This window comes from Mobula hypostoma, chromosome 8 (assembly GCF_963921235.1).
Source record: "Mobula hypostoma chromosome 8, sMobHyp1.1, whole genome shotgun sequence".
Taxonomy (NCBI): domain Eukaryota; kingdom Metazoa; phylum Chordata; class Chondrichthyes; order Myliobatiformes; family Myliobatidae; genus Mobula; species Mobula hypostoma.
The window spans coordinates 29,417,482-29,433,320 of NC_086104.1; the positions used below are offsets into that span (position 1 = coordinate 29,417,482).

The 15,839-nt window shown below is 41.7% G+C and overlaps 1 protein-coding gene across 1 annotated transcript in view; it reads right to left on the reverse strand.

Annotated features, from left to right (window-relative positions):
* LOC134351141 (calpain-2 catalytic subunit-like) overlaps window positions 1-15,839 on the reverse strand; it is a 100,605-nt gene that overhangs the window by 61,000 nt on the left and 23,766 nt on the right. Inside the window, 1 exon segment of the mRNA XM_063057255.1 lies at window positions 7,814-7,932. Within this exon segment, the coding sequence (XP_062913325.1) occupies window positions 7,814-7,932 (119 nt within the window).

Consider the following 15,839-nt stretch of genomic DNA (forward strand, 5'->3'; position numbering starts at 1 on the left):
AGGCTCAGCGATCTCTCTCCTTGCCTCTTGGAGCAGCCTGGGGAATATTTCATCTGGCTCCGGGGACTTAACTGTCCTAATGTATTTTAACAACTCCAGCACCTCCTCTCCCATAATATCAAAATGCTCCAGAACATCAATCTCATTCATATTGTCCTCACCATCATCAAGTTCTCTCTCATTGGTGAATACCAAAAAGAAGTATTCACTGAGGACCTCGCTCACTTCCACAGCCTCCAGGCACATCTTCCCACCTTTATCTCTAATCGGTCCTACCTTCACTCCTGTCATCCTTTTGTTCTTTTTTTTATATAATTTTTATTGAGTTTTCAAAGTGATACATGAGAAAAAAGAATCTACCCTCCCCCCTCCCCTTAACCCTCCCCCCCGATATATACTCCTACCTAAAAAGAAAAGAAAAAAAGAAAAAAAAGGAACCGCTTGAATATTGGAAGGTTTGCACATGCTCCATGGGATAAAAATAAATTTAATATATATTTGTTACTTTCCCGCAAGGAACCAAGATCTTCATCATCGGAGCTATAAATAAGGGCTCCAAATATTCAAAAATGTTACGTATTTATCTCTTAAAATCTAAAACATTTCTTAGCTTCTCAACTCTCATAGTTCCCTGGGGCATCTCTTTGAACTTCACCATGTTGCCATGTGTTTCCCTCCCAATCATCCAGGCAAAAAGAAAAAAAAGATAGATAAGATACAAAAAAAGAAAAAACAAAATACCCCCCCACTAATGTTGTGAATGAAAAGATACACAACACTACCCCCCTCCATTGTGCGGGTCGTGGCTATTGCCACGCTTGCACACATGAATAACGTAGCGATTGGTCAGTGTTTCTTCCAGCTCCCCCATAACAAAAAATTATATATATATAGAAGAAAAATTAATGTTATTCCCAGCTAATATTCCTCAAATTTTAACCTTTCTTCCCCTCCCTCATATAATTAATAATATATTTATATATTCATCCGCCTAAAAATTCAACAGGCCTAATCCTTGATCCAGTCTTCATCTTCGATCCATCTCGCTCCCCTAAGTTTGTTCTTGTATCTGGTGAATATTCAAAGAATCTCGCACAAACTCTTCTGCTTTCCGGTAATGGTCAAAAAATCTTTTTTCTCCACCAGGCAAAAAAATCTTCAAGGTTGCAGGATAACGCAATATAAATTGATAACCGTGATCCCATAGGGCTTTATTCACTGGATTAAACTTCTTCCTTCTTTTCAAAAGTTCATAACTTATGTCAGTGTAGAAAAAAATTTTCTTCCCTTCTATCATCAGTGGCCCTTTTCTCTTCTTGGCAGCTTGGGCAGCCACCTGTAGAATCCTTTCTTTGTCTTGAAATCTTAAGAATTTTATTAAAATTGATCGTGGATATTGGTCATCTTGTGGTTTTGGTCTTAGAGCTCTATGTACCTGCTCAATTTCAATTGATCGGTCTTTCTCTTTCATTTGCAAGGTTTTCAGGATCCATCTTTGAAAAAATTCTATTGGATTATCTCCCTCTATACCTTCTTTAAGACCAACAATTTTAATGTTATTACGTCTACTAAAATTTTCCAACACGTCCACTTTCTCCAAGAGTCGATTTCTTTCCGTGTTCCAGACAAGCACATCATTTTCTGTTTTTTCCACTCTATCGTTAATATGCTCCATTGTTCTTTCCATCTTCTGAAGTTTCTTATCCATTTTATCCTGTCTTTTCATAGCTTTATCATAGCACATCTTCACGTCTCTAAGCTCTGTTCTTAATTTTCTTAGTTCAGCCGTTAATTGCAATAAAGCCTCTCTTATGTCTCCGTCGTCTCCTTTACTTCCAGTCTCTTCCAGTTCTTCCTCCTCTTCTTCATCTGTATTCTCTACGATATCCAATTCTGACTCTGAGTCACTTTCAGTTGCAGTGGCCGTCGGTTCTTGTAGTTTAAGTTGTGTCAATTTGCGCATGCGTACTTCTTTGCGCATGCGCAATTCCGGCATCTTCTTCTGAGAGACCACTACCGCCGCCATCGCTCCCTGTTCTTCTACGCCAGAGATAAAATGCGTCTCCTCTGAAGGAGATCCAACCTGAATCTGAGGCTCCATCGCTGCAGTAGGCCCTTTTTTCTTCCCATCTCGCGGCGACTTCACAACAACAGACTTTTTCTGTTGTGGTTTACGAGGCATATCGTAGAGTAGTCTTACGAAGTTTATATGTAGTTTTCAGAAAGTATTTATTAACTTTACTTTGTTTAAACGGTACTTTGCTGATTTTTTACGGGAGAGCTGGATTTACATGTCTCAATCCTACGTCATCACGTGACGCCCCCCCATCCTTTTGTTCTTCACATAATTGAAGAATGCCTTGGGGTTTTCCTTTACCCTACTCGCCAAGACCTTCGCATGTCCCCTTCTTGCTCTCTTCAGCCCCTTCTTAAGCTCCTTTCTTGCTACCCTATATTCCTCAATAGACCCATCTGATCCTTGCTTCATGCTGCCTTCTTCCACCTGACTAGATTTTCCACCTCACTTGTCACCCATGGTTGTCACCCTACCATTCCTTATCTTCCTCACCAGGACAAATTTATCCCTAACATCCTGCAAGAGATCCCTAAACATCGACCACATGTCCATAGTACATTTTCCTGCAAAAACATCATCCCAATTCACACCCGCAAGTTCTAGCCTTATAGCCTCATAATCTGCCGTTCCCCAATTAAAAATTTTCCTGTCCTCTCTGATTTTATCCTTTTCCATGAATATGCTAAAGGCCAGGGAATGGTGGTCACTGTCCCCCAGATGCTCACCCACTGAGAGATCTGTGACCTGACCTGGTTTGTTACCTAATACTAGATCTAGTATGGCATTCCCCCTAGTTGGCCTGTCAACATACTGTCACAGGACTCCATCCTGGACACACTTCACAAACTCTGCCCTGTCTAAACCCTTGGAACTAATCAGGTGCCAATCAATATTAGGGAAGTTAAAGTCACCCATGATAACAACCCTGTTACTTTTGCACCTTTCCAAAATCTGCCTCCTAATTTGCTCTTCGGTATCTCTGCTGCTACCAGGGGGCCTATAGAATACTCCTAATAGAGTAACTGCTCCTCTCCTGTTCCTGACTTCCACCCATACTGACTCAAAAGAGGATTCTGCTACATTACCCACCCTTTCTGTAGCTGTAATAGTATCCCTGACCAGTAATGCCACTCCTCCTCCCCTTTCCCTCCCTCTCTATCCCTCTTAAAGCACTGAAATCCAGGAATATTGAGAATCCATTCCTGCCCTGGTGCCAGCCAAGTCTCTGTAACAGCCACTACATCATAATTCCATATATGTATCCAAGCTCTCAGTTCATCAACTTTGTTCCTGATGCTTCTTGCATTGAAGTACGTGCACATTAGCCCTTTTACCTTATTACCTTTACACCCTTTATTCTGCTTCTCTTTCCTCAAAGCCTCTCTATATGTTTGATCTGGCTTTACTCCATGCACTTCTTTCACTGCTCTTTCGCTCTGGGTCCCATCCCCCTCGCAAATTAGTTTAAACCCTCCCGAACCATGCTAGCAAACCTACCTGCAAGGATATTGCTCCCCCTCGAGTTTAAGTGCAACCCATCCAATCTGTACAGGTCCCACCTTCCCCAGAAGAGATCCCAATGATCCAAAAATCTAAAAGCCTGCCCGCTGCACCAACTCCTCAGCCACGCATTCAACTGCCAACTCCTCCAATTCTTACCATCACTATCACGTAGCACTATCACGTAACAAGGCAAAAATAAGTGGTAAAACAGGATTGGGAAGCTTTTGAAAACCTACAGTAAGCAACTAAAAGAATCATTAGGAAGGAAATATGAAAGCAAGCTAGCAAACATCAAAGTGGATAGTAAAACCTTTCTCAAGTATGTAAAAAATAAAACAGAGATGAGAGTGGATATAGGACTGCTAGAAAATGAGGCCGGAGGAATAATAACGGGGAACAAGGAGATGGCAGATGAACTAAATGTGTATTTTGTATCAGTCTTCACTGTGGGAGACACTAGCAGTGTGCCAGATGTTGAATGGTGCTAAGGAAGAGAAGTGAGTGCAGTTACTATAACGAGGGAGAAGGTGCTCAGAAAGCTGGAAGTCATCTGGACCAGATGAACTGCATCCTAGGGTTCTGAAAGAGGTAGCAGTAGAGATTGTGCAGGCATTAATAACGATCTTTCAAAAATCATTGGACTCTGGCATGGTGCCAGAGGACTGGAAAATTGCAAATGTTACTCTGCTCTTTAAGAAAGGAGGAAGGCAGCAGAAAGGAAATAATAGACCAGTTTGCCTGACCTCAGTGGTTGGGAAGATGTTGGAGTCCATTGTTAAGGACGAGGTGATGGAGTACTTGGAGACACAGGATAAGATAGGACAAAGTCAGCATGGTTTATTTAATTTCTTGCCTGACAAACCTGTTGGAATCCTCTGAGGAGATTACAAGCAGGATAGATAAAGGGGAAGCAGTGGATGTTTTATATTTAGACTTTCAGAAGCCCTTTGACAAGGTGCCACACATGAGGCTGCTTGCCAAGTTAGGAACCCATGGTATTACAGAAAAATTACTGGCATGGTTAGAGCCCTGGTTGATGGTAGGAGGCAGCAAGTGGGAATAAAAGGATCCTTTTCTGGTTGGCTGCCAGTGAGTAGAGGTGTTCTACAGGGGTCAGCGTTGGAACCACTTCTTTTTATGCTGGAATATCAATGATTTAGATGGTGGAATAGATAGCTTTGTTGCCACGTTTGCAGATGATATGGAGATTGGTAAAGGGGAAGGTAGTGTTGAGGAAACAGGTAGGCTGCAGAAGGACTTGGGCAGATTTGGAGAATGGACAAGAAAATGGAAAATAAAATACAATATTGGAAAATGCATGGCTATGCACTTTTGTAGTAATAAATGTGCAGACTATTTTCTAAATGGGAGAAAATCCAAAAAATTAAGATGCAAAGGGATTTGGGAGTACTTGTGCAGAACACCCTAAAGGTTAACTTGCACGTAGAGTCGGTGGTGAGGAAGGCAAATGCAAGGTTAACGTTCATTTCAAGAGGTCTGGAATACAAGAGGAGGAACGTGATGCTAAGGCTTTATAAGGCATTGGTGAGGCCTCATCTTGAGCATTGTGATCAGTTCTGGGCTCCTCATCTAAGAAAAGATGTGCTGGCATTGGAGAGGGTTCAGAGAAGGTTCACAAGGATGATTCCAGGAATGAAAGGATTATAATACAAGGAACATTTGATAGCTCTGGGTCTGTACTCACTGGGAATTTAGAAAGATGAGGGGGATTGAGTTCAACTTTCGAGAGGTAATGTTACAGCTACATAGGACCCTGGTCAGACCCCACTTGGAGTACCGTGCTCAGTTCTGGTCACCTCACTACAGGAAGGATGTGAAACCATGGAAAGGGTGAAGAGGAAATTTAAAAAGATGTTGCCTGGATTGAGGAGCATGCCTTGTGAGAATAGGTTGAGTGAACATGGCTTTTTCTCCTCGGAGCAACAGAGAGTGAGAGGTAACCTGATAGAGGTGTTTAAGATGTTGAGAGGCATTGATCATGTGGATAGTCAGAGGCTTTTTTCCCAGGGCTGAAATGGCTAACATGAGAGGGCACAGTTTTAAGGTGTTTGGAAGTAGGTACAGGGGAGATGTCAGGGGTAAGTTTTTTTTAACGCAGAGAGTGGTGAATGTGTAGAATGGGCTGCTGGCGACGGCGGTGGAGGCAGATAGAGACTCCTGGATAGGTACATGAAGCTTGGAAAAATAGAAGACTATGCATAACCCTAGGTAATTTCTAAAGTAAGTACATCTTTGGTACAACATTGTAGGCTGAAGGGCTTGTATTGTGCTGTAGGTTTTCTATGTTTCTATGTAAGGGGGCACAGCCTCAGGATGGAGGGGCATTTATTTAAAACAGAGATGGGGAGAGCCATACCAATTTGATTGATTTTTTTGACAAGGTGACGAGAGATTGATGAAAGTAGGGTAGTGAATGTTGTCTATGTGGGTTTTAGTAAGGTGTCTGACAAAGACCCTCATGGGAGGTTTATCCAAAATTTAAGATGCATGGGATCTGCAGCACATTGGCTGTTTGGATTCAGAACTGGCACGCACATAGAAGACAGAGGATAGTGGTTTAAGGGACTTTCTTCAGCTGAAGGTCTGTAATTTATGGGGTTTTTTTTAAAAAGATCTGTGCCAGGACCTCTATCGTTTATGAAGTATATAAATGACCTGGATGAAAATGTTAAGGACAAGATCCTTAATGATGTTGCTGAGCAGAGAGATCTTGGGATCCATGTTCATAGTTCCTTGAAGGTGGCTACTCAGGTGAGAAGACTCACTGAATGCATGATTTTATTAGTTGAGGCATTGAGTTCAGCAGTCAGGAGGTTAGCTTGCAACTTTGTAAAACTCTGGTTGGGCCATATCTGGAGTATTGTATACAGTTCTGGTTGCCCCACTATAGGAAGGATGTTGAGGCTTTGGAGAGGGTGCAGAAGAGGTTTATCATGATACTGCCTGGTTTAGAGGGCATGTCTTATCAGGAGAGGCTGGATAAACTTGGGTTGTTTTCTCTGGAGTGCCGGAAGCTGAGGGGAGATCTGACAGAGGTTTACAAGATTACAACAGGTATAGATAAAGAGGATAGCGTGCATCTGTTTCCCAGGGTTGAAATGTCTAATACTAGAGAGCGCTGAAGATGAGAGGGGGTAGGTGCAAAGGGGAGGTGAGGAGCAAGTTTTTTTTTAACTCAGATGCCTGGAATGTGCTGCCTAGTATGGGGGTAGAGGAAAATACATTGGAGGCAATTAAGAGATGTTTGGATAGGCATATAGATGTAAGGAAGATGGATGGATATGGACTAGGTATAGGTAGGAGAGATTAGTATTTGGGTGTTTTTAATGTCCCTTTTAGCTGGTTCAGCAAAACGTTGCATGCTGAATGGTCTGTTCTTGTGCTGTACTGTTCAATGTTCTATGTTCTAATATCACATGAAGAAGAAAGTGACACTGACTGTTTTAGCCTGAATCCATGTTCTAACATCTTTATTAAAAAAAAATCCCTTAGATTGTTGTATGCCCCAATTGTCAACCTCCCTTCTCAACCGTAACACAAAATATTTTCTCAGCCTTTCCTGTCTCCAATGCCTTTCCTCTTCCCCTCCCATCAATTTCTTTATGACTCCTAGCACTTTTACCCCCTTATGTGTATCCAAATCCTGACATGCACTTTGACTAGACAAAGCTTCACATAACTTATGTTGCCTGGATTGGGGAGCATGCCTTATGAGAATAGGTTGAGTGAACTCAGCCTTTTTTCCCTGGAGCAACAGAAGATGAGAGGTGATCTGATAGAGGTGTACAAGATAATGAGAGGCATTCATCATGTGGATAGTCAGAGGCTTTTTCCCAGGGCTGAAATGGCAAGAACGAGAGGGCACAGTTTTAAGGTGCTTGGAAGTAGGTACAGAGGAAATGTCAGGGGTAAGTTTTTTTATGCAGAGAGTGGTGACTGCATGGAATGGGCTGCTGGCGATGGTGGAGGAGGCCGATACGATAGGGTCTTTTAAGAGATTCCTGGACAGATACATGGAGCTCAGAAAAATAGAGGGCTATGGGTAACTCTAGGTAATCTCTCAGGTAAGGACATGTTTGGCACAGCTTTGTGGGCCGAAGGGCCTGTATTGTGCTGTAGGTATTCTAACTCTTTGCTCATTGTAAAGAAGGATTCTTCAATTCAACCTGCTCCATTACAATAAAATTTTAAAGTAGAAGTCATTTGATTTACCCGGAAATGGAAAATTCCTTTATAATCAGAGCCAAAATCTTGTCCTTCAGGTACCACTCTGCTTAAAAGCTCTTTGTTCAGGGTCAGTGATGCAATAGCAGCCAAAAGCCAGCAGTCACCTATATAGTAAACAATAGACAACATCAATTCCACTTTTTCAGATATCAGTTTTATTTATCGCAAAGTTCCAGAGGCGTCCCTGTGTAAAAGAATAGGGTTTCAGGATTGGCTTATACACAATTGACTGAGTTGGGAGAACCTCTGGGTGAGGTGAGGGTGAGGATTGAGGATGGATGGAAGTGCTTGCAAGGCAGAAAAAGGCAATTAAAGACTTGTGAACAATCTCCTAATAAGAACATGAAAAAATAACATTCATAAGAACATATGTGATAGAACAAGTAGGTTTATCCATCACTTGTACCTGCTTCACCATTCAATAAAATAATTTTCTGAGTATCACCCTCCTACATTGATTACATTTCCTCCAAAATCCTTAATATCAAAAAATCTTTCTCTGTTTTACATAGATCAATCTTAGTCTGCCTTTAGACAGTGATCCATCCTTATCTACTTAAGTTGAATGTGATCAACTTACACATTTGTGTTTATATCATGCTCATCCTAGTGCAGGAGATTTTATTATTACGTGGGTAAACAGCACGGTGGAAAATGTGTTCTGTTCACACCTTGTCCATAGTTTTGCTTATACTGTATTCTTAAACTTTCTTATATCATCCATAGAGAGCAATCAGTATTTGGACAATTCTTCCTTTCAGATACTTACATAGCAAAAGCTATTAATTAACATCAATTAATTGTGAAATCTAATCCATAATTCTGTTCTTGCAAAGTGTGATTTTTGACACAATTCTATTTCTGATTTCTCTTTCTGTGCTTTCAGTGTCAACAACAGTTCTTACGCTTTCCAGGCAAAAGACCACAGGCTAATTAGATGGCCAGGTTTCTGAAACAAGAACAAGGGATGGATTTCTATCTGCTCTGTAGCTCATGGTTTTATTAAATGAACTCTGAGCTGCCACCAGAAGCACAGCTTTTATTCTTATTTTTGACGGAGGTTGTGGACATTAGCAATGCCAGCATTTGTTGTATGTCCACACAGGAAGCAGTTAAGAATTAACTATATTGGTATAACAGGTGCTACATTTGGGCCACACCAGGTATGTATGGCAGATATTCTACTCTGCAGGGCATTAGTCAAAGCTTTTACAAAATGCAGTAGCTTTATGGTCACCATTATCATCAGGCTTACCATTATCTCCTTTCCTTTTATTTAAATTCAAGTCATTACATAAATGCGTGTGTGCATACTAATGCCAGAGACAGAGAGATAGAGAGACATAGACTGCACCACTAAGTGCCATTCTTTTCTGGATTTACAAAGTGTCAATGTTGGACATGTAACTCTCTCACCAGAGGCTCATAATGCATTAGCTATTACTGTGAATACAATTAACAGGAACATAATTCCATAATGCTTGGGAATTATGATGTAAATACCATTACCAGTAAATAAACAAAGTCTATGATGGATATGATTTGGGCAAAAACAAAGCATTAAAGTTTGAATGCTTCTTCTGAGGGAAAATAAGACAATTAGATTATGAGGACACTCAGTCCTCGTTTATTGTCATTTAGAAATGCATGTATTAAGAAATGATACAATGTTCCTCCAGAGTGATATCACAAAAAAAAGGAAAAACCAAAGACTGACACTGACAAGACCACATAATTATAACATATAGTTACAGCAGTGCAAAGCAATACCATAATTTGATAAAGAGCAGACCATGGGCATGGTAAAAAAAAGTCTCAAAGTTCCGATTGACTCCTGATACTGTAGTCCCGATAGCAGGCGGCAAAAGGGGGAAACTCTCCCTGCCATAAACCTCCAGGTGCCAACAACTGCCGATGTTTTGGAAGCACCCGACCACAGCCGACTCTAGGTCCGTCCGAAAACTTCGAGCCTCCGACTAGCCCTCTGACACCGAGCTCCAAGCACCATCTCTGCTGAGCACTTCGACCCTGCCCCAGCCGCCGAGCAACAAGCAAAGCCAAGGACTCGGGGCATTCTCCTCCAGAGATTCTGGATCACACAGTAGCAGTGGCAGCGAAAAAGGTATTTCAGAAGTTTCTCCAGATGTTCCTCCGTTCTCTCACGTCTGTCTCCATCAAATCAGGATTGTGCATGGCACCCTACTTGACAGATTACAGATATCATTACTGGAGTGGCCGCTGTGCACTGCATCGCGCTGCCATCTTCTGTATGAATACTGGTAACCCATGCAAATTTACTGTTGGGCAGGAAGCAGTAATAAAGCTCACACCAGTAGGAACTCAGATTGAAATTTTATTGAAAGATATTTTAAACTATAACAAACAAATAAAGATATTTTACACACACACACACACATATATATATACTCGTTGGATCTCATTGTTGTGTAATTAATCCAGTTTGCTTCAGAATTATGTTTAATATATCATATATCATGAAATTTGTTAACTTTGCAGCAGCAGTACAATGCAATACATGATAAATATAGAAAAAAACTGAATCACAGGAAGTATAGACAGTATATATATATATTAAATCTGTAAATTAAGTAGTAAATAAGCAGAACTTTTTAAAAAATGTAGTGAGGTAGTGTTTATAGGTTCAATGTCCATTTAGGAATCAGATGGTAGAAAGGAAGAAGCTGTTCCTGTATCGCTGAGCGTGTGCCTTCAGGCTACCGTACCTCCTTCCTGACAGTAACAATGTGAAGAAGGCATGTTCTAGGTGGGTGATGTGGGTCCTTGATGATGGAAGCTACTATTCTGAGGCACAGCTCCTTGACGACATCTTGGATACTATGGAGGCTACTCAGTTCTTTTACTCACAGTAGCAAAATGGACCTGTCCTGAAGAACCAGTCCAAGCACAAGAAGAAGATCCATACAAAATCTAAGGAAAAATGCGTTGAACTTCCTCCGATGTTGTGTGCTTGCTGGCTAACTGCAAGTTATCTGCATATTCTCCGTGAAACCCATAGTCTGCATGAGGATTTTCGGACATCTGTATCTGTCCTTCTAAATTGGGTTCTGTGAGCGTTTCATCATCTTCTTCCTCCCTGTTTGCTGTCTGTTCTTTTCCTTTGGCTTTGTTTTTAGAAATTTCTTTGACCCTGTGCTCTCTAGAAAATGTCTATCTCTTTTCTCTGACGTCTTTTTGGCCAAAATGTTAACAAGGCAAATACCATAGGTTAATTCAACAAGCCTAACTTAATCAAATGATTTTTTAATTTTAAGCAGCAAAATAAAATACCAAAGTGAAACTGTATATTATCAAGTGTAAAATGCAATGAAAAGAACTCTTTTATAGATTTGCATTTTGAGATAATCTGCAAGAAAAATAAGTAAAATTCCCAACAGCTGAACTGTATTAATAAAATAAAGCATGGTCTTAAAACAGGGTATTATATGCAGATGAAAATGGATAGGAAAAATGGAGAAATTAAAGAGATGAAAGTCTAGCTCAACAGAATTACTGTACTTTGAGGATATATGGGTGTATGTGACATTTAGGGATAGAATTCCAGACAAAAGTCTGTATCACTAGTGATGGAAATGAGGTTTGGTGAAATTTAGAATGAAAACATAGAGCTGCTGTTATAAATTAAAACAGTGTAATGTTCAGCATATGTGGCATCATCCAATATAAGCCAACTCCTCAGATTTAACTACTGCTCAAAGAAAGTTGACTGAACTGCCCTCATATTCCTTACCAGATATTATTCCAGAACGAAACAGTATAATAGATTCTCCATTGATACAAAATATTTCAATCTTTCCTGTGATTCTGTAAAGTTAATATTCATTTAACCTACCTTTAAAAAATGATTTAAGCTGGTAGTGAGACTTCATTTTGTATTAGAGGTATGAGTAGAAACATAGACTAATTAAATGATGATGCTTCAAACTTGTATTAACGTACTTAGAGTCATAAAGTCATAGACACCACAGCTTAGAAGTAGACCCTACAGCCCTCTAGATCACGCCGAACCGATAATCTGCCTAATCCCATCGACCTGCATCCAGATCATAGCTCTCCATACCCCTCTCATCCATGAACCTATCTATATTTCTCTTAAATGTTGAAATTGTATACAGATCCAGAATTTACACAGGCAGCTAGTTCCACCCTCTCACCACCCTTTGAGTGAAAAAGCTCCCCTTCAAGTTCCCCTTAAACATTTCACCTTTGACCTCTAGTTGTAGTCTCGCCCAACCTCAGTGGAAAAAGCCTGCTTGCATTTACCCTATATATACCCCTCATAATTTTGTACATCTCGATTAAATCTCCCCTCAATCTTCTATGTTCTACATAATAAAGTCCTAATGTATTCAACCTTTCCCTATAACTCAGATCAACTCCCAGCAACTCCCTTATAACATTTCTCTGCACTCCTTCAATCTTATTTATATCTTTCCTGTATGTAAGTGACCAGAACTGCACACAATGCTCCAAGTTAGGCCTTATCAATGTCTGCAACTTCAACATAACATCCCAACTCAATACATTGATTTATGAAGGCCAATGTGCCAAAAGCTTTCTTTATGACCCTATCTACCTGGGACACCATTTTTAAGGAATTATGGAGCTGTATTCACAGATACCTCTCTTCTACAGACTCCTTAGTGTCTTACCATCTAAGACATACCCTGGCTAGTTCTCCCCAAGTGCAACACATCACACTTGTCTGCACTAAATCCCATCTGCCATTTTTCAGGCCATTTTTCTAGCTGGTCCAGATCCCACTACAAGTTTTGCCAGTCTTTCTTACTATCCACTACACCAACAATCTTGGCATCAACCGCAAATTTGCTGATCCAGTTTACCATATTATCATCCAGATCATTTTTATATATGACAAATGACTAGACTCACCACCCATCCCTGCAGCACACCACTAGTCACAGGCCTCCAGTCAGAGAGGCAACCATCTACTACCATTCTCCCACAAAGCCAATGTCTAATCCAATTTACTACTACATCTTGAATGGAAAGGGACTGAACCTTCTTGACTAAACTCCCATGCAGGACTGTAATGCAAGGGGTTGGTTTACTTGTTATTTGAAAGCTGCTACCACCATGCCAATCATTAATTAGCCTGTTCAAAGGACACAGCAACTCTTTCTCATTGGTTGCTTTGTGAGCCATGGCACTGGTGTCCAATTCCTGGCACCTCAGGCATATAAGAATAGCACTTTCTGGTTTACTGTTAAATTTTTAGGAATGTGGTTTGATAAAAGACCCACATGATCGACACATATTAAGGAAATAATAGTCAAAATTAAGAAAGTGCTAAATGTTATGAGGTGATTAACAGGAAGGGAATGAATGGGGAGCTGACAGAGAATCCTTGAGGGCAATTTATATAAGTCAACAAAATCAATACTGGACTATGGAAGGATGATATATGGATCAGAGAGTTGATGGCATCAGAGGAGAGAGGAGGGTTGTAGTGTTCAGGGAAAGTGGGGTGGAAGGAAGACCCAAGAAATGACGGTGGAGCCTGAGAGAGTGGTGGTGGGGGGAGGGGGCACGGGGGGCCCACAGCAGAGAGGAAAATCTCGACTTGGAGGTGCTGGTGGTTGAGGTCCAGGCTGGAACCAATGCTAGAGGCCATGCAGTTTGCAGTCTAAAGGCATCCGGGGTACAGGAACCTCCATTAATGATGGTGGAATCTGGGGTTTCGATCTGCTCAGGGTCAATAGAATCCAGGTTGGCACCAATTATATCACCAGTCCAGAGGGGTCCAGGGCCATCGGAGTTGGAAGGATCTGTGCTCTGGGGGCATCCAATTGAATCAAGGTCCAAGTGGGAGACAGCAGGAACTACGGTCTTGTGGTGTCCAAGGCCAAAGTTGGAGATAGCGAGATCCATGGTCTGGACAAAGTAGATTTTTAGATCTTTACTGGAAATGAGGAAGGTGAAGAACCAGCATTTGAAGGCATGGGTCTGGTGGAAGCTGAAGTGTCCGTGAGGTCCATGACAGATGGAGAAGTGAGAGGTCTGGAACTGTCATGGAGACTGAAATAATGTCACCAGGTATTTCTGCATAGCAAAGAGGGAGGCGCATTGAACTCGGAGGGAGATGCAGTCAATCAGACATGAGTACCCGGGATTCTTGGTGGGTCCAAACCGATAGACCTGAAAACGGATCTGGAAGACATGTGGAAGAAGAATTCCTAGGAAGGAGATGAGGCTGTGGTAGTAAATATAGGTGAGTACATGAGCGAAGAGATGGAGGGCGGCACTGATCACAGAGGGGGAGCAGTGAGAGAGGGTCTCACTGAACTCCTGTCAAAGAGAAGATTTAAATTTCTTCTGAGTAGGTCTCCCTCAAAGAAACTTCGCAGGAGAGCAGCAGATCACAAACACAAGCTGATGCTGGAAATCCAAACTAACACACACAAAATACTGGAAGAGCTCAGCAAGTCGGGCAGACTCTATGGAAACAAATAAACCGTCAACGTTTCAGGCCGAGAGCCTTCTTCAGGACTGAAAAGAAAGGAGGAAGACACCAGAATAAAAAGGTGGGGGGAGGGGAACGAGGATAGCTAGAAGGTGACAGGTGAAACCAGCTGGGTAGGAAAGATAAACAGTTGGAGAGGAAGGATTCTGATAGGAGAGGAGAGTGGATAATAGGAGAAGGGGAAGGAGGAGAGGATCCAGGAGGATCTGATAGGCAGGAGAGAAGAGGTAAGAGACCAGAGTGGGAAATAGAAGAGGAGAGGGGGCGAGATTTTTGTTACCAGAAGGAGAAATTGATATTCATGCCATCAGGTTGGAAGCTACCCAGAAGTAGTACAAATTGTTGCTCCTCCACCCTGAGGGTGGCCTCATTGTGGCACAAGAGGACGCCATGGATTGACATGTCAGAATGGGAATTGAAATTAAAATGTTTGGCCACCGGGAAGTTGAGATGTTCAATGATGAGGTCGCCCAATTTACGATGGGTCTCACCAATGTAGGAGGCCGCATAAGGAGCACCAGACACCAATCGACCACCCCAGCAGATTTCCAGGTGAAGTATTGCCTCACCTGGAAGAACCGCTTGGGGCCCTAAATGGAGGTGAATGAGGGGATGAATGGCAGGTATAGCACTTTGGCTGCTTACAGGGATGTGCCTGGAGGGAGATTAGTTGGGAGCGCTGAATGGACAAGGGAATCATGAAGTGAGTGATCCCTGCTGAAAGCGGAAGTAAGGATATGTTTGGTAGTAGGATCCCTTTGGAGATGGATGGATTGGAGGATGATACTGGTGGGGATGATGGCAGAACAGAGATGGCTGAGGTTTTTGGAAATAGTTCACAGGGCACAGGATAAATATGTCCCACAGAAGAAGTTGTTCTTAAATGGCAGGGATAGGCATCTGTGGCTGACAAAGGAAGCTAAGAACTGCATAAAAGCCAAGGAAAAGGGCATATACTATAAGGTAGCAAAAGTGAGTGGGAAGTTGGATGACTTGGGAGCTTTAAAAATCCAACAAAAGGCAACTCACAATCTATAAGAAGGGAAAAGATGATATGTGAGGGCAGATGAGGCAATAATATAAAGCAGGATACCAAAAGTTGTTCAGTTATATAAAGAGTAAAAGGGAGGTGACAGTTGATATTGAACCACTGGAAAATGATACTGGTGAGGTAGTAATGGGGGGCAAAGAAGTGGCAGATGAACTTAATGGGTACTTTGCATCTGTCTTCACTGTGGAAGACATTAGCAGTGTGCCAGAGGTCTGGGAGTGTCAGAGAGCAGGAGTGAGTGCCATTGCTATTTCAAAGGAAAAAGTGCTCGGCAAACTCAAAGGTCTTAAGGTGGATAAGTCACCTGGGCCAGATGGACTACATCCCAGAGTCGTGAGGGAGGTTGCTGAAGAGATAACAGATGCATTGGTCATGATCTTTCAAGAATAAATTGATTCTGGCATGGTCCCGGAGGACTAGAAGATTGCAAATGTCAC